General features: G+C 39.3%; 6 protein-coding genes across 8 annotated transcripts in view; 2 read left to right on the forward strand and 4 right to left on the reverse strand.

The window, feature by feature from the left end:
• Nucleotides 1-25,335, forward strand: part of LOC131332145 (uncharacterized) — an 88,349-nt gene that overhangs the window by 12,406 nt on the left and 50,608 nt on the right. The gene's annotated exons all lie outside the window — the stretch shown is intronic.
• On the forward strand, nt 679-2,248 carry LOC131332063 (uncharacterized). Its single transcript, XM_058366152.1, has 2 exons — nt 679-1,774; nt 2,087-2,248. Exons 1-2 carry the CDS (start codon nt 679-681, stop codon nt 2,119-2,121), a joined length of 1,131 nt encoding a protein of 376 aa, XP_058222135.1. The 3' UTR covers nt 2,122-2,248.
• On the reverse strand, nt 5,182-6,685 carry LOC131332424 (uncharacterized). Its single transcript, XM_058366675.1, has 3 exons — nt 6,523-6,685; nt 6,217-6,441; nt 5,182-5,881 (listed from the first exon to the last, which is right to left on the reverse strand). Exons 1-3 carry the CDS (start codon nt 6,576-6,578, stop codon nt 5,857-5,859), a joined length of 306 nt encoding a protein of 101 aa, XP_058222658.1. The 5' UTR covers nt 6,579-6,685; the 3' UTR covers nt 5,182-5,856.
• Nucleotides 12,800-15,409, reverse strand: LOC131332346 (early nodulin-like protein 18). The gene is made up of 2 exons (XM_058366558.1): nt 15,025-15,409; nt 12,800-13,661 (listed from the first exon to the last, which is right to left on the reverse strand). Exons 1-2 carry the CDS (start codon nt 15,221-15,223, stop codon nt 13,228-13,230), a joined length of 633 nt encoding a protein of 210 aa, XP_058222541.1. The 5' UTR covers nt 15,224-15,409; the 3' UTR covers nt 12,800-13,227.
• On the reverse strand, nt 18,494-20,623 carry LOC131331903 (protein FAR1-RELATED SEQUENCE 5-like). Of its 3 annotated transcripts, XM_058366040.1 has the most exons (4): nt 19,436-20,623; nt 19,253-19,309; nt 19,108-19,167; nt 18,898-19,022 (listed from the first exon to the last, which is right to left on the reverse strand). In XM_058366040.1, the coding sequence occupies exons 1-3, from the start codon at nt 20,621-20,623 to the stop codon at nt 19,120-19,122; spliced, it is 1,293 nt and encodes a 430-aa protein (XP_058222023.1). In that variant the 3' UTR covers nt 18,898-19,022; nt 19,108-19,119. The 3 variants fall into 3 exon arrangements, with proteins under 3 accessions (XP_058221950.1, XP_058221877.1, XP_058222023.1); XM_058365894.1 differs by lacking the exon at nt 19,108-19,167 and having other exon boundaries at nt 18,502-19,022; XM_058365967.1 differs by lacking the exons at nt 19,108-19,167; nt 19,253-19,309 and having other exon boundaries at nt 18,494-19,022.
• LOC131329626 (protein FAR1-RELATED SEQUENCE 4-like) lies at nt 21,062-21,742 on the reverse strand. The gene has a single exon (XM_058362871.1). The coding sequence runs from the start codon at nt 21,740-21,742 to the stop codon at nt 21,062-21,064; it is 681 nt and encodes a 226-aa protein (XP_058218854.1).

Genomic DNA, 25,335 nt, shown 5'->3' on the forward strand with positions numbered 1-25,335 from the left:
ACTTTTTGGGTCTCAATTCTGGCGTCCAATTTTACATGGTATCAGAGCTCGCGACCTGGGCACCAGATCTTCTTTTCCTTGTTCGTTGATCTTCTCCTTGTTAATCAACGAAAGGCTCTGGAACAGTCATCGTCAGTCATCCTCTTGCCTCTGACAATGTCAAAGCTTAAAGCCCAGTAGTCACGAATCACCAACGACCCCACCTGGACTCTCGCCGGTCACCGGCGACCCACTCAGGACGTTCGCCGACTACAGGCAACCTCCGGCGAACCCAGGTTGTACTCGTTTGAGGCCTTTTCTGCCTCCGGTTGGACTCGTTTTTGGGTGTTTTCTGGTGCCGATTGGGTATTTTTCTGCTGCCTATTACTTCCAAGATCTGGTATGTGCTCGTTTTTTATGTTTGTTGCTGTTGATCATCTCTATAAGGTTCCGCTACCTCCGAGGTCCCTATAAAGTGACTGGGCTTGGTTATCCGAGGTCCCTTTTTTCCGTGTGGTTCGAAGCCTGTGGTTAGTTTACTTGTAACCCACTATTTACGGGGCATTTGCTGCACTTGAATAGTGATTCCGGCTTCTTTCTGACCGTACAACGTCTGTTGCGCACTGTTTCGGTATTATTTGACATTACCCTATTGATCTTACTGTTGGAGGATTTTTTTTTTTTTTTGGGTTTGTTGCAATGTCGGAGGATAAACAAAAGGCTTCCGCTAGTACAAATGATGAGTTGAGTCATGCAGGAACTCTAGATAATTTCTCTCTGGATATTTGTCATATTAAGTTGGATGGTACCAACTATCTGAGTTGGTCTCGTACTTTTACCTTGGCTATCGAGGCCAAAGGGATGTCAGAGTTCATTGAGAGTCCTGTTACTCCACCTGTTGAGGCGGTTGAACTCAAGAAGTTTAAATCTCGAAAATCATTAGTCATGACTTGGTTGTTTAACTCTATGAGAGCTGATATTCGTCATACTTTCCTGCTGCTTGATACTCCACATCAGATTTGGACTACTGCCGTCCAAACCTATTCTCAACAAGGTAATGATGCACAGTGTTTTGAGTTGAGGAAGAGGCTCCGTACATTGGAGCAAAATCATCGTTCTGTTGCTGTGTATTTTGCTGACTTAAATGGAGCTTGGGGGGAATTTGATTACTATCAGGGTTTTCAGGCTGTTTGTGCTGTGGATGCTGCTAATTGGCTCAAAAGGATGGAAAAAGAGCGCGTTTATGATTTCCTTGCTGGTCTTGATTTGGAGCTTGATCCGATTAGAGTGCAGGTGTTGGGTCGTGTTCCGTTTCCATCCTTGGGAGAGGCCTATTCTATTGTTCAGCAGGAGGAGAGTAGGAGGGGTGCTATGTTGCACTCTCCTATTTCTGATCATTCTACCCTGGTTGCTACTCCTCAAGGTCATTTTGGTTCTGATAGTGAGCCTATTTTTCAGGGTGGCAAGTCTCAGTCTGGTACTAGCAGTGGGCCTCCTGATCGTGCGTCACTCCAGTGTGATTATTGCCACAACACAGGTCATACCAGGGATTTTTGTTGGAAGCTACATGGCAAGCCCTCTCGTGGGCGCGGGGGTGGACGCGGTGGCCATGGTCGTGGTCCGGTGCGTTCTCGGGCCCAGGCCCGTGTTTCGGAGTCTACATCTAATCATATTGGTGGTTTCTCTCAGGGGGAGATACAAACTCTCAGGCACCTTATGGCTCGGGCTAATTCTTCATCTACTATAGCTTCCTCTTCTACAGCAGCTCCTACTTCATCCTATTTTGCTCACACAGGTATCTCGGCTAGTGCATTTACTGCCTCTTCTACTATTCCTTGAATTATAGATTCTGGTGCCTCACATCATATGACTGGGTGTTCCTCTGTGTTTAATTCTTACTTTACTTGTTCTGGTAAAGATAAGGTCCGAATAGCCGATGGGTCATTCTCTGCTATCTCAGGGAAGGGTTCCGTTCGCTATTCTCCCTCTATTTCTTTCTCTTCAGTTTTACATATTCCCAACTTTGCCACTAATCTTATGTCTGTTAGTAACCTTACTCGTTCTGCAAATTGTTCCGTGACCTTTTTTCCTACTCATTGTCTTTCAGGAACTGGATACGGGGAAGGTGATTGGCAGTGGTAAATCATATGGTGGCCTCTATTTTTTGGATTCTGCACCTCGTCCACCCATGTCATGTGGTCTTGCTCTACAAGCAGATACGGGTGCACCTCTTAATATGTTACATCAGTGGCATCGTAAATTGGGTCATCCCTCCTTTGGAATTTTGGAGAAACTTTTTCCTAATTTAATAAGGCATTGTCCTAAGAGTTAGTTTTTTTGTGAAGTGTGTGAGTTTGGCAAACATAAACATTCTTCTTATGCACCTATTAATAAACGGAGTGCGTCTCCTTTTACTGTTATCCACTCTGATGTCTGGGGTCCTTCTCCTGTTACCTCTCTTAAAGGTTTTCGATGGTTTGTCACTTTTATTGATTGTTATTCTCGTGTTACTTGGGTATATTTACTTAAGTCAAAAAGTGACGTCTTTTCTTGTTTTAAATCCTTTTATGCCATGGTACGCACTCAATTTGATAAGAATATCAAAATTCTCCGTAGTGACAATGCGACTGAGTATATAGATAAAAATTTTAGGGCATTCCTAGAAGAAAATGGCATTCTTTATCAGACGACTTGTGTTGACACTCCACAACAAAATGGAGTTGCTGAACGAAAAAATCGTCATCTTGCTGAAGTAGCTCGCTCTCTTTTATTCACCATGAATGTTCCCAAATTTTTTTGGGGAGAGGCAATTTTGACTGCTACTTATCTTATCAACCGTATGCCATCTAGTGTTCTCCAGTTCAAAACACCTATTGAGGGTCTTCCTCATAGTTCTCGTGTCACCACTCTCCCACCGCAGGTGTTTGGTTGTGTGTGTTTTGTTCATGCCCCTCATCCCTCTGGGGGCAAGCTCGGTCCTAAAGCCCATAAGTGTGTCTTTATTGGGTACTCTCCTACCCAGAAGGGCTATAAATGTTATGATCCTCACTCTAGAAAGTTTTATGTCTCTATGGATGTTACTTTTTGGGAAACCGTGTCCTTCTACTCTCCTTCCACTCCATCTCTTCAGGGGGAGTCTCGACAGGAAGAGAGGAGGGAGGAAGAGATGTTTACCTCTTTTTATAATCATAATGAGGGGGAGAGGAAACAATTTAAAGATGAACCAATATCTGCTGAAAGAGCAACTCATGACATTGGTGACAACATTGAGGAACTACCACAACGGCTGAAAGGGTCTAACTTAAAGACCTACATTAGACAGAAGAGAGGAAAGTCCTCATGTGTAATACCACCTTGTCAATTACAATCTCCTGCTCCAGTTCCGGATTCCTCAGCAGACTTATCTGGTAATGAATCTTCTCCTATTGACCCTCATTTCGTTGAGTCTGATAATCTTCCTATTGCTCTTCGGAAAGGTGTTAGGTCATGTACTCAACATCCTATCTCTCAATTTGTCTCTTATGATCGATTATCTCCTTCGTACCATGCCTTTGTTTCGTCTCTTTCTTCTATATGTATTCCACAGAATTGGCAGGATGCATTCATAATACCTAAGTGGAGAGGAGCTATGGTAGAAGAGATGACAGCTTTGAAAAAGAATGGCACTTGGGAGCTAGTATCACTTCCAGGAGGAAAGAAATTAGTAGGATGCAAGTGGATTTTCACTGTTAAGCAGAATGCTGATGGTACAATTGAGAGAAACAAGGCGAGACTTGTTGCCAAGGGTTTTACTCAAACCTATGGTATTGACTATGAGGAGACATTTGCACCAGTAGCAAAGATGAACACTGTGCGAGCTCTGCTTTCTTGTGCTGCCAATTTGAATTGGCCCCTTCACCAGTTTGATGTGAAAAATGCATTCCTCCATGGCGAGTTAGAAGAGGAGGTGTATATGGACATACCACCAGGTTTCTCTTCCTCTGAGGCCGAAGGGAAGGTGTGCAGATTGAAGAAGGCCTTATATGGGCTGAAGCAATCACCTAGAGCGTGGTTTGGCAGATTTTCCAAAGCTATGTTGGGGTTTGGATACAAACAGAGCCATGCAGATCATACTATGTTCATCAAGGGAGGTGCTGGTATGATTGCTGTCCTTATTGTGTATGTTGATGATATAATAATGACAGGCAATGATGTGAATGAAATTCTTAATCTCAAATCTAGTCTGGCTCAAGAATTCGAGATTAAGGATTTGGGATCACTAAGATACTTTCTTGGCATGGAAGTGGCAAGGTCTGATAGAGGTATTTTTATCTCCTAACGGAAGTATATACTTGATCTTTTGGAAGAAACAGGTATGTTGGGCTGTAGACCTGAAAATTCTCCTATTGAGGCAAATCACCATCTTAGTGGCAATGTGGGGGAGTGCACTGACAAGGAGAGATATCAGCGACTTGTGGGTCGACTAATATACTTAGCTCACACTCGACCAAATGTTACTTATGCAGTGAGTGTTGTTAGTCAGTTTATGCATGATCCTCATGCTTCGCATCTAAATGCAGTTTATCGTATCTTAAGGTACCTCAAATCAGCTCCAGGAAAGGGAATTCTGTTTTCTAATCATGGTCACCTGCGATTGGAGACATTTACTGATGCTGACTGGGCCGGTTCTGTGGATGATAGACGCTCTACTTCTAATTATTGTACTTTCATTGGAGGAAATTTGGTTACTTGGCGAAGTAAGAAGCAATCAGTGGTCGCCAGGTCTAGTGCAGAAGCTGAGTATAGAGCTATGGCTCATGGCATTTGTGAGCTCTTATGGCTCCAAACTGTGTTATGTGATTTGGGAATTATTGATAATGGTCCTATGAAACTCTACTGTGATAATAAAGCTGCCATCAACATTGCTCATAATCCTGTTCAACATGACAGAACGAAGCATATAGAGATTGATAGGCACTTCATCAAGGAGAAGCTGAGCAAGGGTTTGATATGTATGCCTTTTGTGAGATCTGAAGATCAACTAGCTGATATATTCACAAAAGGGCTTGGCAGCAAGAGTTTCCACTCCATTGTGTTCAAGTTGGGTTTGATTGATATCTTCGCACCAACTTGAGGGGAAGTGTTAAGTTATGGGTTTGCATGTAATTAGTTGTAATTTACATTTAATCTCTTATGTAAGTAGATTAGAAGATAAAGTACTACAGTGTAATTACTATTTACATTTGTATAAGTACAACGTAATGAGAAAATAACCCTAACTTTTTGGGTCTCAATTCTGGCGTCCAATTTTACAGACAGGCTTCACACATAATCTTCAGTAGCAGCAACCAGAACCCACAAAAGAGGGCAAAAAGGAAGAATAACTCTAAGATCGCAGTTAGACTTAACCTCTTAGCCCCCCAAGACTAGAGTTGGAAGGAGGAGAAAGCATCCAATGGCTGCCTCTTAGCCCTCCAATCAATGGGGTTGGTAAGAGATCATGACAACCTAACCATTCAGCATATAATTCATGAGCAGGAAACTTCAAGAAACTGACAGCACCCTCCAAACAGCATCTATTACATGAGCAGAAGCAAATTTGAGAACAAAGTGCAGCAGTTTCCAAATGTGGACATCAAACAACCTTAATTCTCTTAGCCCCCCAAGAGTTGGAGTTGGAAAGAGGAAGAAAAACCATCCAGCAGTCCAAATGTGGACAGCATATAACCTTAATTCTCTTAGCCCCCCAAGAGTTGGAGTTGGAAAGAGGAAGAAAAACCATCCAATTTCAGCCTCTTAGCCCCCCAAACATTGGGTTGGAAAGAGACCATGAAGATCTTAAACTCAGCAGTAGCAAAAGAATCATAAACTGCTCTTAGCCCTCCAAAGGATAGGAGTTCAAAGAGCAACAGCTACAATAAAACTGCCACAATACGAGAACACAAAGACGACTCACAATAAGACAAGGACTGACACAATAGACACAGGACCAAGAAAACCAAAAAACTCACAAACACCCAGACCAAACACAAGACACTAAGTAGCAGACCAACAGACTAAGACTGAGACAAAAAAGACCCACAAGCCAAACACAAGAACAGACAAAAAAAAAAAAAAACCAAAAAGACACAGAGCCCAAACAACCCCAAAACCAAAAGGACACAAAGCCAAGAAGAGACCAAGACCACCTAAGAACCTACCCAAAAATACACATAGACAAAGACCCAAAGGAACAGACACCGTCAAATCTTCACTGACCTTATCCCAGCTAGATTCCATTTGAAGTCTTCAATAGAGTATTCTCTGATATTATACTTGCCTTTGATCCAAATGGTCATTCTCATTTTAACCAAATCAGATATTTCCTCCACTTCCCACACTTCGTTCCTGAAAACTAGTTCATTTCTACATGTCCAAATTGTCCATACCCCAGAGTAAAAGGAAGCCTGCCAGCAAAGCTTCTCTAAATTACTAAACTTGAAGCTGTCTCAAAAACAAGGAGAGATTTCAAATTAGGGGGCATACCCAAACCATATTCCACCAAGAAATTACGCTTTCCAATACCCTTCTAGCCACATCACATAATAGAAGCAAGTGGTTTGGTGTTTCTTCAGCTGCATTGCAGAAAAGGCATTGACCAAGGTTGCTATTTAGGATACCTCTATTCACCAGAACCGACTTGGAAGTTATGCACCCTTGAATGGCCATCCGCACAAAAAGCTCTACCTTTGGACTGTACCATTGGCAAAAGTTTTTGGATTGCACCATTGGCAAAAGTTCCTCCTGACAAAAGCACTCAATCAGATTCTGTAGTGCAAGTAGCCATGCAGCCAAAATGGTGGTTATACATCCCACACCATTTAAACTATAAGAGTAAGGAATCTAAGCCGAATTTACATTACACATCACAATTGTGTGGATCCCACAAAAAGTCATTAGGTTAGAATTGAGATTGTTCACATCCAAAGGTTGTGCACGTTTCAAAAAAGGAGATTACAGGTGTTGAAAATATCCCTACCTTTGTAAGAGAATGTCAGGACACAAACGAAGAGTTTACCCACTAAGTCACTCTCCTCAATGTAACAGCCAGAACCAAGTGTACTAAGTACTTTTATATATCTGTTCATATGTGGATCATGTTCTTGTAATGACTTCAAATCATAGGAACTAGAAATCGCCACATGCCACCAATCACCCCCCAAGAGAAGCTTTCATATTACATCTAAAACCAGCAAAGGCACAGACCATTATTGCAGGGAAACTAAACCATGAAAACATATTTCCCTGACACTACCTGTAATCTATCTATACACTAATCACCCAAAATATAAAGCTGGAAAAGAATGTCCAAGCATATTCCGATGAGTATTGATGAGAATAGTCATTCGGGCTTCAAAGGGCCTTGGTCGAGAACTCCAAAGGGGCTTTCTTGCTCTCTCTGTTTGCATCAACCTGAAATAGAAATGAAACCCATAAAAGAAAGAAACGCAAAGGTTCCTCAATAAAGGACGAAAAACAGAAACATATACTAAGCAAAAACATAATACATTGTTGCATGACAGCCGATAGGTTAATGCCGCCTGAACATAATGTTAAAAACAGTAATAAAAAAAAAAAGATGAAGAAGAAGAAGCCAATATATAGATTATAATTACACACATTCTGTGACCTAAGTGAGATGAATGAAATGAGAAATCAAGGAAAGCAGATACAACAGATACACCCATCGCTCGCTCGCGAGAGAGATGGGTTCCCAATGGCCTAACCGAATTTTTAGCTATTTAAGCAAGGAAAAGTGCAATTTCTCTCCTTTAGCTAGCCATTCAATATATGGGTACCTAATAGCCTAAGCAAAACCAAACGCCATCTCTCTCTCTCTCTCTCTCTCTCTCTCTCTCTCTCTCTGAAATCAGCAACACTGTAACACAGATATTTCCGATTACAAAGCCAGAACCACTATTTCAGTCGACAACCTCAAACCCACAAATGCAAAATAAGGGGCCTGCTGATAGAGCTGGGCGGGGAATGGGCAAAGGCAAGCAAAGTCTCAGTGTGTGTAAAGAAGCAAGACGAAATTCAAACAAAGAAAAGAGAGGACTCTGAGCCTCTCATTGTCCTTACCAATGAGGATGAGAAGAAAAGGGTCTTACCTAGAAGGGGAGCTATGCTAGTCCTGTTAGTGCGGACTTTTCGAAGATGTACTTGAGTGGATTCATTCTGGCTATGAGGAATGTAGTTGCAGCAAGCATGTAGTCTGTGGGCTGCCCATGTGAGTGCGCAACAAGTCCGTTCCAGAGGGTAGTACCGAGTCTCACAGTCATTGAACTTGCTAAGGTAGTAGATAGCTTGTTCTCTTTGACCAGAATCATCGCGTTGGCCCAAGACACATCCCATGAAGGAGTCGAGAACCAATAGGTAAAGCAGAAGTGGTCGGCCATTGCTGCAACACGGATATTTCCAATTACAAACCTAGAACCACTGTTTCAGTCGACCAACTCAAACCCACAAATACAAAATCAATCCTCAAAAAAGTTACAAATCAAACCCACAAATCAAATCCAGTCAAAAAATATAAATTGAAAACCACAATATCCGCCAATATACACACACACCCCATTAAAAATTCCAAGAACCTACCGGAAAACTCGCTGGGGAGTGGAAGCAAACTAAGTCGAACTCGAAGCAAACTAAGTCGAACTCGAAGCAAAGCGAGAGAGGAGTCAGAATTCGATCCGTGGGCGAGGCACTGTTGCTTAGGTTTTGATTCTGGAATCCACCGTCGTCGATTCTGTTTCTGCCGTTGTCGAGGGCAAGGGAGGTTGCTGGGTATGCGTCGAGGGCAAGAGAGAGAGAGGGGGAAGCGATGGCAAGGAAATCTCGCCACAGCAGGCGAGGCGTTTTGGCGGCAGAGTAACTAGCGAGGCCGGAGCGAGGCTGTTGGTTTAGTTTTGGGAGCTTTTCGTCGCCATTTTGCCGGAAATCTCCAACAGCAGAGGCTACTAGAGATGCTCTACGTAGAGTAATCGCAGAGAGGCGAAGAGAGAGAGAGTTTTGAAATTCGAAAAAGAAACTGCGTGAGGGAGGATTATAAGAGATTCAGGTGCGGTTTAAAGATACGCTGATTTTTCACACCAAACAAGAGAGAGAGAGAGAGAGAGAGAGAGAGAGAGAGAGAGACAACGGCTAGATTTGGAGAGAGAGAGACATCAAATGAGGCGGTTAAAGATACGAGAGATGGATTTGTGCGTGAGCTTAGAGCATCCACATTGTAATAAGCAAATTAGTATGGATAAATAAATTTAACAATAATACTAAAAAAACACCTCACATTGTAATAAGTAAAGTTACAAATCTTTTAGCAAATAACCAAATTCCACCCATTCCATAACCAAACTTAACAACTTTTACCAATAACCAAAACTCAATATCCAAATTCAAAACTAAAAAATTAAAAAACATCTTACATTAGAATCGTCTCATCGAGACAAATAATTTGGTGTGGTCGGGTGCGTGATTGGAACTCGTTTGTAATTGGACATAGGTGCATTGCGTATTGTGGGGTTTTTTTTTTATAGGGATACAAAAATAACCAATGTGGAGGTCAAGTTTGTTAAGTTTGATTATGAACTAAATAGATAATCAAATGTTGACGTGGCATATTTTGGTTATCGATTTTGATTATTCCCTTTGCGGATGCTCTTAGAAATCCCATATTAACTGCACAATTTACGTAGATTTTATCATCACTACTTAAGTAAACTACCAGTAATGAGCGTCCATTTTAATTGCCCATGTGAGGCTCACCACAATTGTGATTTGTGAGTGTGATTATTTGTGTGTTTGTTTGTGGTTTTAGAAGAATTGTTTTAAATTATCACCGTGTCATTTGATTGATTGATATTTTTCTTTTTTACAATTGGATGTTCGGGCCAGCTTGCACATAACTCGACTAATCTCGGGATCTAAAGTTAACGACCGAGTAAACCCTCCTAATAACCTCCATGAAATTCAAACATACAGCCTCTTTTTTTTTTTTGGATAGGCAAAAAGTTTATTATAGAAACTTTACAAAGGGTTCATCAAGTTGGAGGAAGGAGAAGAGAATCCAACCAAAAGTTGGATAAAACAAAACACTTACTGGACCGAGGCCCAAACACCGAAGTCCAACCCTATGGACCTAAAATGTCCAGATCATACAAATAAGCTTAAAGAAACACCAAACAGCCTACAAGCCAAGATTAGACCAAGATAGCCCAACACAAACGAAAGAAGGCCCTGACCTAACCCTAACCAGCCAAAACAGACCACCCCTGCAACCAACCGCCACTGGCCAACTTCCCAGGCACCACCGTACCCCACCAAAGAAGACCCATCAGGATCGAACACCACTAGACGCCAGCCAGCCACACCACCAAAAGCCCCCGTGCGTAGCCAAAACCCCAATAGTGATCGTCAAGACATCGTCGATTTGGCTCCCACAAACGTCCTAAGAAAACCGACCACAGTGGTACCAATAGTCGCCAATCGTCGTCACCCTCGTCCAGGTCCATACACCTGCCGAGATTCCACCGCTTGCCATTAAGCCCAACCCTTGACCACACAAGAGTAGAAAACACAGTGGGTTCCCTCACGAGCCTCAACCCCAACTCCTTCAACGGACGACCTTGCCGTTAAGCCAAACCAATTGCCCCAAGAGGAAAAACCGGTGGACGTATGTCGAGAGGAGAGGGAAGAAGAGGACAAAAGATGAACCGGCATGAAGGAGCAGAGGTTGATCCCGGACTAGAATGTTAAAGAAGGGGAAGGAGGAGCCCGGAGGGGAGGAGGAGAGAAAGCGGCACCTCCCCCGACGGTAATCCAATCATTTTAGAACCAGTAGAGAATAAGGCTGATAAACATACAACCTCGTTGAATATAAATATTTATTAACTTTCTCATACCCGCTTAGCCAAATCCTTTGGGATTGTCATTTACTCATGTTTCAACACCATAATTTCTATTACTCCTTTTGTCTCATAAAAGTTGTTCCCTTACGAGACTACGTACAATTTTTTATCTTAAAAACAATATATACTAAAGCAATGTATTTACGTCATGATCTATGAAAAGATTCATATTGCAAAAAAAATTATTTATGTATGTATATTATTTTTAAATTTAAAAATACACGTAGTTTCGTAAGAAACCATTTTTTTTGAAGGGGTACATTATTTCTTACACCCCATTTAAGATTAACCCCAACACCATTTAATCCAGAAAGAAATGAGACTGCTTATTTTTATTTGCTAAACGAAAAGAATATGAGTATATACACCATGCAAATACCTCCGTGTACATACATCTTTGGCATCTGTTTTGAGTCCCGCAAAGATGATTCGAGCTGCTCATTTTGTTCAAAATAATGTTGTTTAAGAACCTTGAAAAAAATATCAACTCATTTGGATATTAGTAAGAGCATTTAAAAAACATCCAACTTTGCTTTACAATTCAGGCCACATCCAATTTTACTTCATAATTCAAGCTTGAATTCAAAAGCAAAGTTGGATATTTCATAAACGCTCCTATAGATATCCAAATCAGCTGATATTTTATAGGGGCCTTCAACACGTTTTGAAGAAAATAAACGGCTCAGATTGTCTTTGTGGGATCCAAAACAGGTCCTAAAGACGTATGTACACGGTATATGTACTCATATCACGGCTAGAAAGGAAAATAATTTTTATATATTATTATTATTATTATTTATGTTGTACAAGAAACAAACGAAAATTTTAAAATAAAAAAGTGTTTTAAAAGCCACCCCAAAATTCCCCCATTCGTTGCCTTATATGGGCCTAACTCATGGGCTTGACTTGCGCTTGCCACTTTCTAGTCTACAATGAAGTTGACCTAACTTTGTGAATACAGTCGACCTGCCTAACCCATAAAAGCCCGTTACTAGAATCAGCTAATGGTTTTATGGGCTTTCCCGGCCCATGCCAACAGCGAGCCTTATTCCCATAGTGCCCATTCGGCCGAAAACTAGTTCTACTGTAAAAGTCCGCAGCCCAATATTCAAATGAAACCTGAACACTATTTTGGATAAATTATCACAGAGTAGGAATGAATTATCGTGGAATAGATACAAACATGACCATGGTTTTTTTCTCTAACTCAAGCCTCAAGTTGTCCGAATCAACTTCAGGCACCTCGATTAATTTCTGAGAGATCAATTTCACCCTCAACCGATGAGTCTAATTAGCTACTCCCTCTGTCCCGAAAAAGATGTCCAAAATCACTATTTACACCTCTTAAAGGATATTATATATCTTGTAATTTATAATGCTTTTTATGATTTAAAATTTTTTTTTTAATAAAATTAAGTGAGATCTACAAATGAGATCCATGTTACACATGAAAAATATAACACATTAACAAATACAAAAAAAATTGAGAGATGTGAATAGTAATCTTGGACATCCTGGAAGATCAATGGCATTTGTAACTTTAGCCATCACATCCCTTTGAATGCCTAAATCCACCATCCAACAGATAGAGACTTTTGGGTTTGGGGAGCCTGTCTTAGGCTCATTTTCAGACAAAAGTTTTTTTTTTTTTTACTAGGGTAACTTTGTAACCATGTGAAGCATGATTACAACAATGTACATGAATCTACAACAATCATACAAATGCCATACGTGCATATGAATATGATTTTCACAACCAACATTACCCTTAAAGGTTTTTTTCAAATGAGAAAAATACCCTCTTGGCATTAGCAGCAATGCTAATTTGATCCAGAAATAGCAGCAATAACACAAAACCACACTTCCCATCTTAGAGAAATCCAGTAGAAGCAATAGAACCAAGATGAACTGCATATAGCAGGCATAATAGTTGCAGCAGCCAGAGCAGCACCAAAATTTCTTTAAAAAGATTGAGGTACAAGGACACGTACAAAAACACAGACCGACTTGACACCAAGAGACCCAGACCAAAGACCCTTGAAGGTGGTGTTCCAAGTAAGGTTCTTTTTTTAAAAGTTTTTTTTCTTCAATTTTCAAATTCAAATATAATGAAAATGAAAAATAATTTTTTGATTTTTCTTGCACCGTATAAAAGATTTCAATGAAATCTATCAAACAAGATTCATATTGGTTGAAAAATTATTTGCGTAAATACGTAATTTTTGGGCTTGAAATTACCTTTTTTTTTCAAAACTTTCTTTTTCTTTAATTGGAACACCCCATCACAGATAACAAAAGAATAATAAAAAATTTAGGTATACAATCATCCAAACACAATACCACCCACTGCCAGCAACACAACACTAACCACCCAGGCAAAGTTAACACAAGCCCTAAATCCTCCACTAGTCGGCTGCAACATGATAGGCGGCGACCCAACAACCGACGGCAACGGAGGTGCCGTGTAAGGTGGCGGCGGCGGCTGGTTGAGGCTCGGGGAGAGGCCGAGGCCGTGGTTAACAACAATCTCGAAAGCCATCCCTTGCTGGCACTGGAAGCCGTCGTTGGCGTCAGAGAAGAAGTAGTTGGGCCCCTCGACGGTCAGCGGCACGTCCATCGTCTCCGCCACGCCAAACTGGTTGTTGCCTCCGCCGTACTGGAAGGTGTCGGTGTCGAGTGCGTCGTCGGTGCTGCAGCTTTGGTAGGTGGTTAAGTTGTAGGTTTGGATCACCGTCATGTTCGTGTTTGTGTAGAATACTGCAAATCAGAAAAGGAAAAATAATAATGTGTTTGGATGAGAAGGGAAGAAATTCTATTTGGATGGCGGGAAAATGATGGAAGGGAAAGTGAAATTGCAGATTTGAGTTTTTGATTAATCGTTAAAAACGTAGACCTAACTTGATTTTAGAGGATCAAATAAAAATAAATAAAAGACTTGAACTTCAGTGCCGATAATTTTATTTTATTTTATTTTATTTTACTTTAAATCGAACCAAATTTTGCATAAAAGTCGTCTAAATTCACTTCAGTTTGTTTTGTTCAAATTCGTATCCAATTGAGTTTTATTCAATTAGATGCTCAAATATTTGAAAACTTATTTTATCTTAATAATACTAATTATAGCATTAATAAAGTTTTTATTCGAATTCATAATTATAGCATTAATAAAGTTTTTATTCGAATTCATACTTAATTTAAATTTGTCATTAGAGTGGATAATATCAAAGAAAGTTTTAACTCAATTTTTATTTAACTTTTAGTAAAAATTTAGGTGCCCAAAAGCTAAAAGCCATTAGGCCTTTCATTAAGGGGTTATGGCTTACGGAAGCATCGCTTTTCATTATTTTTGCATTATTTCCAATCAAAATATTCAGTACATCAGGATACATTTTTCAACATGAATGTAATAATACACAATAAAAAAAATCACCTTTAATTGAGCTTTCCAAATTATAATTATACTTTCATACCCAAAATCTTTCTATAAAATCTATTATGCATATATCATACAAACAATTATACTGTATTAAAAAAATCTGAAATGTACAAAATTCAAAATCTTAAAAAAAATAAATAAAAAAAAAAGCTCATAAACACCTCCGAAGTATTTTCTTTTTCTTTTTCCCGAATTTGTGCTAGTTTTACCTTAATTTGTTTTTCCAATTCGTCGTGACTTAAGTGTTCAAAAATAAATTGAAAAATTCAAAATTAGGATTGGACCATTAAGGCTTACAGCTCTACAGCAGCAGCAGCAACCCAGATCCATGAACATGGACTCCTGCTGTTTGGTTGGTGAGAAAGCAGAGAAACTAAAAAGCGAAAGGGACAGAATGGGCAAAATAAGCTACTCTATGTGAAAACAAAACCATCATGCTTAGGTACCCGTATTAAATTGGATCTCCATTTGCCTCAAATTTCGTCTGCAATCAAGCAAGATTACAGAACAGTTTTGACCTTGAACAACGATTTAATTGGTACTGACTCAGGAACCAGACCTAATCCCAAACCCAAAACCCACAAAAAAAGCATCGCCTAACAAACAACAGATCAGGTAAAGGAACAAACAATGGATCGGAGTATCCAAATTTAGGGGAATAATGTAATGGTACATCTCACTTACTTAAGTAGTCTCCGAGATCGAAGGTTTGATTGGCGGCCCAAGAAGAGTAATTAGCGGAGCAGGTGTTGGAGCTGTCGTTGAAAAACCAGCCGGCGGCGCCACCGACGGTGTGGTTGGTGTATGTGGTGGCAGATTCGACGGCGGCGGCAATCGAGAGAGCAAGGAGCGTTAGATAAGCCATGTTGGCGGCCATTGTCATGGCTTGATCGGAAATCTGAGGTGGGGTTGTGTTTTGACTTCTGCAGCGGGATATTTCCTCAACTTCAACTGGGGTCTGTTGTTGATTTAGAGTGAATACTGCATTTCGCCGAATTGGTTTCCGTTTCCGTTGGGAGTCACATTGGTGAGCTGGGCTTCACTACTGTTTTATACTACTAGTACTATTGGGCTCTTGTGTTTTAGATAAATTTGTAAGAAATATTTTAGGGTCCACCTAGTCACATATGTGATTATAGTTTGTTGAAAAGTCTAAGTACACTACGTATTTCCACTACCTCATCCACTACCTCCCAAAAACGACGTCGTTTGGGGAGGTACCCTTTAAAAAAAAAAAAACAAAAATCCAAAATCAAAATCAAAGAACCCAAATTCTCCGTTTCTGTTCCTTCCTACTCTTCTTTACAGACGAAGGAGAAAACGATAGCCGACACCCAACCCAACCCAATCCACTGTCCACCACTCGCACAGACGACTCCGACAGCGAAAACACCTCCACGATGGTCGTGTGGCTACGAGCTTCGAACCACAATCACTGGTATCGATCTAGAACACCGACGAAGGTCTCTCTCTCTCTCTCTCTCTCTCTCTCTCTCTTGATCTAGAACGCTGGTATCGATCGAACTAGAGTACCAATTTCAATTTATACATATTGAGGATTTTTGCACAAAAAGTTAGGATTTACTGCCTACTGCTACTATTCGTTACTCAAACTCTGACCCACAACCAGATCCAAGCAAAGAAACTTCACTGCCTTATGCTCAAAACCGTCTCCCACCCAGAGACTTTCCTCTAACAATCTCACCAACTTGTACAGTAAACTAAGAAATTTAACGTAGGCACGTCATGTGTTTGATAAAATTCCTCAACCAACTTTCTAGTGTTAGTAAGGTTGTTGCCGTATTACCTTTTTGCTGCATTTTCACTTGTAAAGGAAGGTAAAAACAGTTTAATCTTGATGTATGACAGAATTACCGGGATATTATGGCTTGTCAAATGATTCGTTCTTTATAATGTTGTTCTACTCAATGCGCTGACTCGTTCCCGTTCTATTGGGCTCCTGGGAGTGCAAGTTAAAATGTTCGCCCTTAGCTTAAGGTGTGGGAGTACCATTATTCTTTGCCCTTAGGAGAGTTGGGAAGGGTCATTTGGATGGTATAATGCCAGCAGCTTTGGCCTAACTTGCCGAGGCTAGGTAATAGCTAGCTATAAACAATTTTCTTCCCAAGGAAAGATCTTGCTATTTGTGAATTTATTACATTGTTACTTATATTGATATAATTGGGGGCAACATGATATTGTTTTGAATGACTGGCTAGATAAGGCATGCCCATTTACATCTTATGCGCACGTGATAGTTTGTCGAGTAGGTTTGAATCATGAAGATCACTTTATTTGCATAAGCTGTCTACATATTACATCTCTTGTGATCATGAAAAACTGTTTGAAATAGTTTTTTATATTAGCTAGCCTTGTGGTTCATTTTCATTCTTTTTTTAGAGTGAAATACAATATTAGCTAGCCTTCCCCCTCCCATATCTCCCTGAACACGGACACAAAGAGCAGGACTCAAGAGTTCTTCCCTTTCTATTAGGCAGTTTGAAGTGTCATGTGAATGCCTATCTGCTATTAGTAAGCTATCCTAGTCGCTATTATTAAGTTTGAAGCTCTAGAGCGGGCGGGAAGATCCGTATTGAATTAAAGTCAGGAAAGAAGCAAAGGGAATCGTACTGAATCTATAAAGAAGGAAATCGTGTACTGATTTGATTGTGCCAGCCCTTTTCCGATTCCTGATGCTACCCTTACCTTAGTAGTGATACAATACAGGAAGTGAAAGATCTTATTTCAAAGAAGAGAACCATAGCTCACGGAAAAGATGAAGTACGGTGTATTCGTGGACAGATAGCGTTGGGAAGGAGAGAATCAACTTCTACCAGATTCAATCCATTTTGAAAATGGGAAGCATATGAGCCGTTGCTTATCAGCAAAAAACTAAGCTAAGCACCTCTCTATATTGCCACCAATACCCAAGTGGTTTGAGGTGTTTGACATATTCATCAAGTAATATGTTTTTTCTTTTAAAATTTTGGTGGTGGTTTTGCAAACTCTTACATGACAAAGACTGTAACACTAAACAATTCAAAATGAATATCTGCACAGAATTCTGCCTTGAAGTTTCCATGTTATATCTGTGTTTAAGAGTTGGTAACTCCTCATCAATTTGGATAAATGTAGTCCCGTTTTGTGTGCCGTTTATCTAAACAATGATCGGATGCAAGACTGGAAACAAGATGCATAATAATGTTCAGTATCTAGTTGTTTATCTTGGCTCAAAATTAAATTTCATCTTTCTTTTGATTCTCAGGTTCTCTACCAGACGAGTGGGACAATTTCGTGGTCAAGTATCTATACCCAGTTTTTACTCCAACTGTCTTCTTGTTTGGTGCCAGAACTGTAACTTATGGAGTGCTCAAGTACCTGGAAAATTAAAAACTGAAGCAACAATGCGGAGATGAAACATGTATCATGAAAATATGCATGTTTTTGCTAGTCCAGAGCTTAGAGTTACGTTGAATGGAAATACCCAATATGCAGCTATTGAAAGTACTTTGAATGATGCTCCTTTCTGTGCAATAACTGTATGTGATAATTGGAGAACTTCCTGAAGAGATGGAGCATCCAGCCAAGAAGAAATGCTAGCGGCACTTAGGATTTTTCTTTTTCATTTTGATTGTAATATAGCTTAGGGTAGACGACGATGATGATGTTAAGCTTATTCCTCTTTTGTAAAACATTATGTATTCATGTCGGCTAGATTTAAAACTTCCATTTCAATTGCAATTGAATTGCCTCTTTTTTCTGTTGCTACTGCTGGCCATTGTTGACTGAGACGCTGTGACATCAGGCTAGACCGAAAACAGAGGAAACTTTGCCGAATTTTTGAGAAAATACCTTGAAGTCTTTCAAGATACGATACGGACACGACATGATACATTTGACTACCATAAATTCCATTCATCAAATATAATCCGGCATGTCAAAAAAAAGAAAAAAACAATCCAGCACATAGTAAACTTGCAATATTCACAGTATTTTGCTCTTTTTTCTGTTATTATTGCTGACTCCTGTTGACTGAAATGTTGTGACGTCGGGTTAGACCGAAAGCAAAGGAAACTCTGTTGAATTTTTAAAAAAATACCCTGAGACACATCTTTCAAGATACGATATGGACACGACACGATACATTTGATTACCATAAATTGCATTTATCAAATATAACACATTGCAACCTTGCAACATTCACAGGTTCAACAAAAGTTGTCGTAATGCTAATACTAATACAAATTCATCAATGTGAAGACCAATAAAAATAACAATACACATTCATCATTTTCATTAAACAAACAAGTGAACTATTCCCCATCATTATTCGTTGCATTCAACATATCTGTGAAACTTTCTCGTCTTTCACATCCATGCCCTTGAGTTTGCAGTAAACTTGGTTCTTGTCCCCCCCAATATTGACCTTGGTCTTCCAAAAAACTTGATTGTCCTCCTCCCCAAACTTGACTGCCCGTAATAGTTGATTGACCTCTCCAAAATTGACCATTGAATAGGCTTTGTGAACTTGGAAAAGAAGGCCTAAATTGGTTCAAGCTTGTTCCGGTTGGACAAAAAGTTGGTGAAAATGGAAAGATAGTTCCGCCTTGTGCCATATTTGCTTGCATATTATGGGGCATCATGTTTGGCCACATTGAATGCCCCATACAGCTTGGGTTACCCTGCCCAACAATAAAGAACAATTATCAATATCTTTTACATAAAAAATGAGATTGTGCAATTAAATATAAAGTTCCTTATATATACATTTATTACACTCTATTGTGTCCCGAACCCATGGCAGTGCTCCATATGGCTTGGGTTACCCTGCCCAACAATAAAGAACGATTATCAATATCTTCTACATCAAGAATGAGATTGCGCAATTAAAAATAAAGTTCATAATATATACATTTACTACACTGTCTTGTGTCCCGAACCCATGGCCAACTGCAATTTTCTCAACCTCCTGAAATTGGCCAATAATATTAGTATTACATATGCATCGAATAGATCTATATGTCAATATTAACTAGAAAGCTGCTGTTGGCAAAAAAAATTAAATAGTAAGCAACAAATAATAAAGAACTTATACCTTGACATTTTCATTGGATAACGTCTTTTTTTTTGTTTCTCTTTTCTTCTTCACTGCTTTTTCCACAACACCTTGCTTCCTTTTGCACGGCGGCCTCCCCTTTCTTCGAAGACTTTCCGGGTCAAGAATGTTCGTGCTCTGTTTGGAAAGTATAACCCCATCTCCAGAAGGTATAACCCCATCTCCAAGTGAAATGTCCACAATACGAGTACCCGTGTCATCACCAAGTGAAACCACATTACTTTCACAAACGACCGAAACTTCCATCAACTCTCGTTTTAGCTCGCGTACCCGTGTCATCACCATGTTATACTTTTCTTGAGAATCTTCTACTAAATCGACAACCTCATTAAAGAGATTGCATATGTTGTCATGCCGATGCGCTTCAATTGACGTTGAAGACTTATCATAACTTATCCGAATTTTAGTGTGGACCCTTTTCACATTTTTGCACCATCTTTTGAAGACATACTTGTCAGGCACTCTTTCAACTCCCATTTGACTCCACACCATGAGTTGATGCCTACAAACCATTCCTTTGAACTCAAACAATCGACAATTACAATATGCTTCATTGGTTTCAACATTGAAATCAACAATAAACGGCACTTGAATTCTCTTTCTCCCTTCTCCTTCTCCATATGTAACCCATTCTTTTACCTCATATTCAAACACACTTTCTTTTATTTTACTACAAGAACACTCAAGTCTTCCAAAAAATTCTTCATGAAACTCTCTAACTTTGTCATTTGTGTAAACACTTTGAAATTGTTTTTCCAAGTCACTTTGAGTTATTAATGGGATGTAAGTTCGCCAACTTTTCTCATCTTCTTGGTTTTCACTCTCTACCTTGTTCGCCACTGCATTTTCATATTGCTCTACAAATTGTTTCAAGGTCGTCTTTGAATTTATGTAACCATCAAAATATGAATTCATACTCTCGCTTCTTTGAGTGGATGACATTCCCACCCAAAAACAATCATTCACATAGGCAAGAATCCACCGTTTCCTCTCCAGATACAACCCCTCTAACCATGTGTTAGTTTGAAGCTCATACTTTGTGATGAACCTATTCCAAGCATTCTCAAATTGTTCTACCGTCAATGTATTCCATACTGCCTTACGCATACACGAACTAATTTTCTCATAGTCGTTGTACCCATTCAACTTTTCGGGCAACTTTTTCATTATATGTCATATGCACCACCGATGTCGGGTGTCAGGGAATACATTTTCTACAGCATTCTTCATGCCCATACACTGGTCCGTAATCATTGCTTTCGGAGCACAACCCCATATGCATGTCTTCCAAGTCTCAAATAACCACGAAAATGACTCTGTGTCTTCATGAGAAATGAGCCCGCATCCCAATAAAATCAACTGACCATGATGGTTTACACCTACAAATGGAGCAAAAGGCATGTTATACTTGTTTACCAAGTACGTTGTGTCAAAGGTCACAACATTACCAAACTCTTTACAAGCTGCCATACTCCTTGCATCAGCCCAAAATACATTTCTTAGTTGACCCTTTTCATTCAAATCCATTGCAAAAAAGAAGTCAGAATTGTCGGCCTTCATTCTCATGAAATAACGATGCATCGCTTCAGCATCTCCTTCCACCAGTCATAAACGTCGAACTTTATCCAAATGATTTCGGCAATCATTCTTAAGAAATGGAAGCTTATCAGGACCTCCAGCCTCAATCTGAAGTGAATCATAAGTCTTGTACACTCTGATCCCGGCTTGATCATTTAATTCAAGTTTTCTTTTTACATGTTCATCTAGTACCCTGTTGCACTTGAAATACCTTGCCTTTGCCGGGCTCTGTTCGTGATTGTGCTCCAAAACAACATGGCTTAACCTCCACTTTCCATCCGGGTGTATCACAACATTATTGTGAGCTGGACACTCAATTTTTGTTTGTGGCCGTGGTTTGACCGGGTTGCTTGTTCTCACCCTTGCTTTTCCAGCACGACAACATTCAAACCATACATGCCTCACATTTCCATCTCTTCCCTTTCTCGATGATCTTTTCGCAATAGCAAACCCATTTTCTTTTGCATATTTTAAGTAATACAAATAAGCGTCCTCCGATGTGTCGAATGTCATTCCCACCTTCGGTTCTTCAGCTTTATGTTCACAATTTTCTGTTTCCTCAATAGTTTCTATCTCATCACAATCTTTGCTTGAAGGACCACACCATACCTCTTCTTCATGTTCACTGTCTCCACTCCACACCTTTTCTTGTTCTCCACACTCTTTGTTTGGAGGCAAAGTCAACGGAACAGACTCCGACAACATCATCTAGTAGTTCAGAAACAAAGGAAACAAATAATTAGTCGCTGAGCGCATAAACTAACTCGAACACTCGATAACTACAAAAAAAATAGTTCCTTTACAAATGTATGCATCTCAAAAAACCCTCCAAAAGAAGTCAATAAGCACCACATAATTAGCAAAACAGATACAAAGCTTGTATATAGGACTCCTATATACACTATGGGTTGATTAAGTTTTATATGGCAAATTTAATTAAGATTAATTATTTTCATGCCACATTGTCAGCCCCAAAATAAAGCTAAATGCTGAAAACTAGAAAAGTTCTATGCAACTTAGTTACAAAGAAGACCCAAATGGAGAACAAATAAGGCCTAGATAATCCGATTCGAAAAATTAGTAATAAGACTATCCTATAATTTTCACCATTTTTTGTTTAAGAACAATCCGCTTATTTCTCTTATTCCAAGGAGCAAACATCAAAAGAAAAACTGACTGTACGTTAATTAATCTGTTTTGGAGGCCTGGGCATATCATTTAATTAATCTGTTTTCTCCAATATAGCGTGACAGAGATAGAAAGCGAGCAGCGAGAGAGAGAGAGAGAGAGAGAGAGAGAGAGACCATGGTGGTGGTGGTCGTGAAAACCCGAGATTTCAAATTAGTCTGGTCCTTTCCTTACCGGTAGTGGTGGTCGCTAGAGGTGGATAGGGAGCGTCCCGTGGTGGTCGGCGGTGGGTTGGATTGGCTGTGGTGTCCCCTTCTTCCTCCTCCTCCTCCTTTTATTCTTCTTCTTCTTCTCTCGTTCTGTAGGTCGATGACTAATTTGGGGACCTGGGGAGCGCGCGTTTCTTTGATTTTGATTTTGGATTTTCGTTTTTTTTTTTAAAGGGTACCTCCCAAAACGACGTCATTTTGGGGAGGTAGTGGAAATACGTAGTGTACATAGACTTTCTGTAGTTTGTTGTCCACTTACATTATATGTAGTGGTGGTTTCAAAAGCTTTTGGCTTTCCACTATCTCCATAAGTGTGTTTCCATGATGGAGGGAAACTATAAGGTTTTCTAAAGAAGATAAATGGTCCCTAACCTAACATATATTTAAGCCTTTGACATCCATCACTCAAGGCACTCAAGTCATGCATAGGTTAGAAGACACCTAAATCTAATACGTGTGTATTCGGTGTTCAACTTGAACAACAATGGCTAGAGGTTAGTTTGATCTAATTTCCGCTGAGTATACCGGTATGGTATTGGTATTATTTATCTTACATGTGGTATCAGAGCAACCTCTAATCCATGTTGTTTAGTATACGGATCTTAAAGTTCCTGCAGATGTACACATGTTTGATTTATCCCGTTTGCGGTAGGACATGATCAGACTACAGTCATAATTAAATACTTGAAAAGTGATTTCTGTTTTGCTCTACACTCTTTGGTCAGATATGGTGAAACAAAATATGATTGCATACGGTCGGTGGTTTGTGGTTATGATCATTCCTGTTCCTTCACATGCTAGTTTGCAGTAATGTGGTCATAAAGCTTTTTATATTTCATGTATCCAGTGGATCAAATTTTCTGACTTTTATATAGTACTTCATTCCAAGATCTTTCACAATTACTTGGTGATAGAAGAATTTGGTCTCACACAACATGTATTTCATGAATTTGCTGCTATTTGTTGATTGTGAAGGATAGTTTGGATTGAAATCACTGGTATTCCTTTATTGGGCTTGGAATTAAGAGCCTAGTTTTGCTTGACTATTAACAATAAGAAAGAGCAATTTTCTATTGCGTGATATTTCGAGACACCGCAACTATGGGATCTAGGCATCAAGATAAATTCAAGTTTAGCATGTACAAACCTATTTGGTTCTACGTGGACGTATTGGTTGATTCTGCTTATGGTCAGAATTATTTGGGCACTTTTTCTACCAATATGCCTTGATGTTTTCTGCATATTCAGATTATGTACACTAAAGTTTGATTTCATTTAAGCCCATCTTGCTTACTATGCATGATTGCGATTTGTGTTCGAACTTTGATCATGAAATCGACTCACGGTATCGGGACTCAGGAGTGGATGTCATTGGGGTTTGTCCCATTAAAGTTTGGTTCATACCTTTTAGGATGACTTGGACATCGTAACATTTCGAGATTAGCCACAGCATCTTGAAATATTATGGTGTTCATATTAAGAATTGTCATGTGGATAGCCATTGGGCTATATGCGTTTGTGTTATATGGCATCTACCATTAAGTTTGAATTAATAAGATTAATTATTTTTACCCATAGGAGAATAATTAATTTTATTAGTTTGTTTGGGACAAAGTGAAAAATTCAACATGAAAACAGAAAATTCTCTCATTATTGTGCGTTTTATGTTGATGTTTGAAATTTGCTAGTCTTCTTGTTGCAGTGAAGTAGATTCAGTGCGTGTTGCAGCCTTTGCCCACAGGGAGGTTTGAATTTACTTTGTTTGAGTTAAAGATTAGCATAAAAGTTGAAGTTAATTCATGAAAATAAAAACCCATGCGAGGAGGTTGTTATTTTTGTGATTTACGTTGAGTAAGATAATCATTTGAAAGTCGAGAATAAACTTTTCCTATGCCCACAGGTACGGAGAATTCGTTCTCATTATTTTGATCATTTATCTTATTCATAAAGTGATGTAAATTCATGCGTGATGCACCTCTATCCACAGGAAGGTTAGAATTTACATATAAATTGAAAATCATTATTACTTGATTGTTGTAGCCATTTGTATTGCTTATAAAGTTGCTTCTCGCATTCTGCTATAAAGTTGCGGAAATTATATTGACTATCTAGAAATTCACTTTTCTTCGATGCAGGGGTCATGATTTTGCATTATGTGAATGAAGCGTCTATAATCACATGATCAAGTGCGCAAAATAAACGTTGAACATTAATAGTGGGAGAGATTTAACCCCATAGGATTAATGTTCAAAGTAATATATCCATTTGGAGTTCTTTCTCTATACTAGTGATTTAAGGACTATTTGAAGATCCAATATAGTTTTGGCTTGGATAGCATCGGGAAAAGAGTTTTGCCCAAGAAAAAAAAAAAAGTCTCTTTCTTATATTAAAAAAAAAAAAAAGAATACTCCGTAAGGTTAGTGAGAGTATATACATTTTTCTAGGCTATATGGATATTGGTCAAGTGTTTACTAGATCAATTTCCAAGTGAGCATGATATGAAGTACTAGAAGGCTACAAATAAAGGTTATAAGGTACTTATAAAGAACCGAGAATTTTTAAGTTGATTTAGATGCATCACAATCATGTCTTAAGTTGCTATTTTCTATGAATGTAGAAATTAGTGGGAGCTTTGCATGAAACTAGATAGCATGTAATAAAGGGTCTCAGGTTGTCGATATTATGTTGAGACCATTACTAAGTTTTTTCGGCTATAGTTTCTTCTCTAAGATAAAGATAAAGGCCGAACAAAGACTATCGATGCAAAGTAACTCGTAAGGAGAGAGACTGTTCAAAAAAATGCTTTTCGTGACCACTGAGCATAAAGTATTGAGCTAATTCTTGCCGGCAAAATAGTTTATGTCATGTAGTGGATATATGACATGTTAGCTCATTTTATAACGT

This window comes from Rhododendron vialii, chromosome 1a, assembly GCF_030253575.1.
Source record: "Rhododendron vialii isolate Sample 1 chromosome 1a, ASM3025357v1".
NCBI lineage: Eukaryota > Viridiplantae > Streptophyta > Magnoliopsida > Ericales > Ericaceae > Rhododendron > Rhododendron vialii.

Bases quoted from the DNA above. Each gene is read 5' to 3' on its own strand.
- LOC131329626 (XM_058362871.1), bottom strand. From the start codon at position 21,742: ATGATGTTGTCGGAGTCTGTTCCGTTGACTTTGCCTCCAAACAAAGAG.
- LOC131331903 (XM_058365894.1), bottom strand. From the start codon at position 20,623: ATGAAAAAGTTGCCCGAAAAGTTGAATGGGTACAACGACTATGAGAAA. The intron at 19,310-19,435 runs GTATAAGTTCTT...GGCCAATTTCAG, and splicing joins TATCCAATGAAAATGTCAAG to GAGGTTGAGAAAATTGCAGT. The intron at 19,023-19,252 runs GTATATATTATG...ATTGTTGGGCAG, and splicing joins CACAAGACAGTGTAGTAAAT to GGTAACCCAAGCTGTATGGG.
- LOC131332424 (XM_058366675.1), bottom strand. From the start codon at position 6,578: ATGCAGCTGAAGAAACACCAAACCACTTGCTTCTATTATGTGATGTGG. The intron at 6,442-6,522 runs GTATTGGAAAGC...TTTTTGAGACAG, and splicing joins TATGTGATGTGGCTAGAAGG to CTTCAAGTTTAGTAATTTAG. The intron at 5,882-6,216 runs GTCAGTGAAGAT...GTATTGTGGCAG, and splicing joins TGGAATCTAGCTGGGATAAG to TTTTATTGTAGCTGTTGCTC.
- LOC131332063 (XM_058366152.1), top strand. From the start codon at position 679: ATGTCGGAGGATAAACAAAAGGCTTCCGCTAGTACAAATGATGAGTTG. The intron at 1,775-2,086 runs GTATCTCGGCTA...ATTGTCTTTCAG, and splicing joins ATCCTATTTTGCTCACACAG to GAACTGGATACGGGGAAGGT.
- LOC131332346 (XM_058366558.1), bottom strand. From the start codon at position 15,223: ATGACAATGGCCGCCAACATGGCTTATCTAACGCTCCTTGCTCTCTCG. The intron at 13,662-15,024 runs GTAAGTGAGATG...TCTGATTTGCAG, and splicing joins CGATCTCGGAGACTACTTAA to TATTCTACACAAACACGAAC.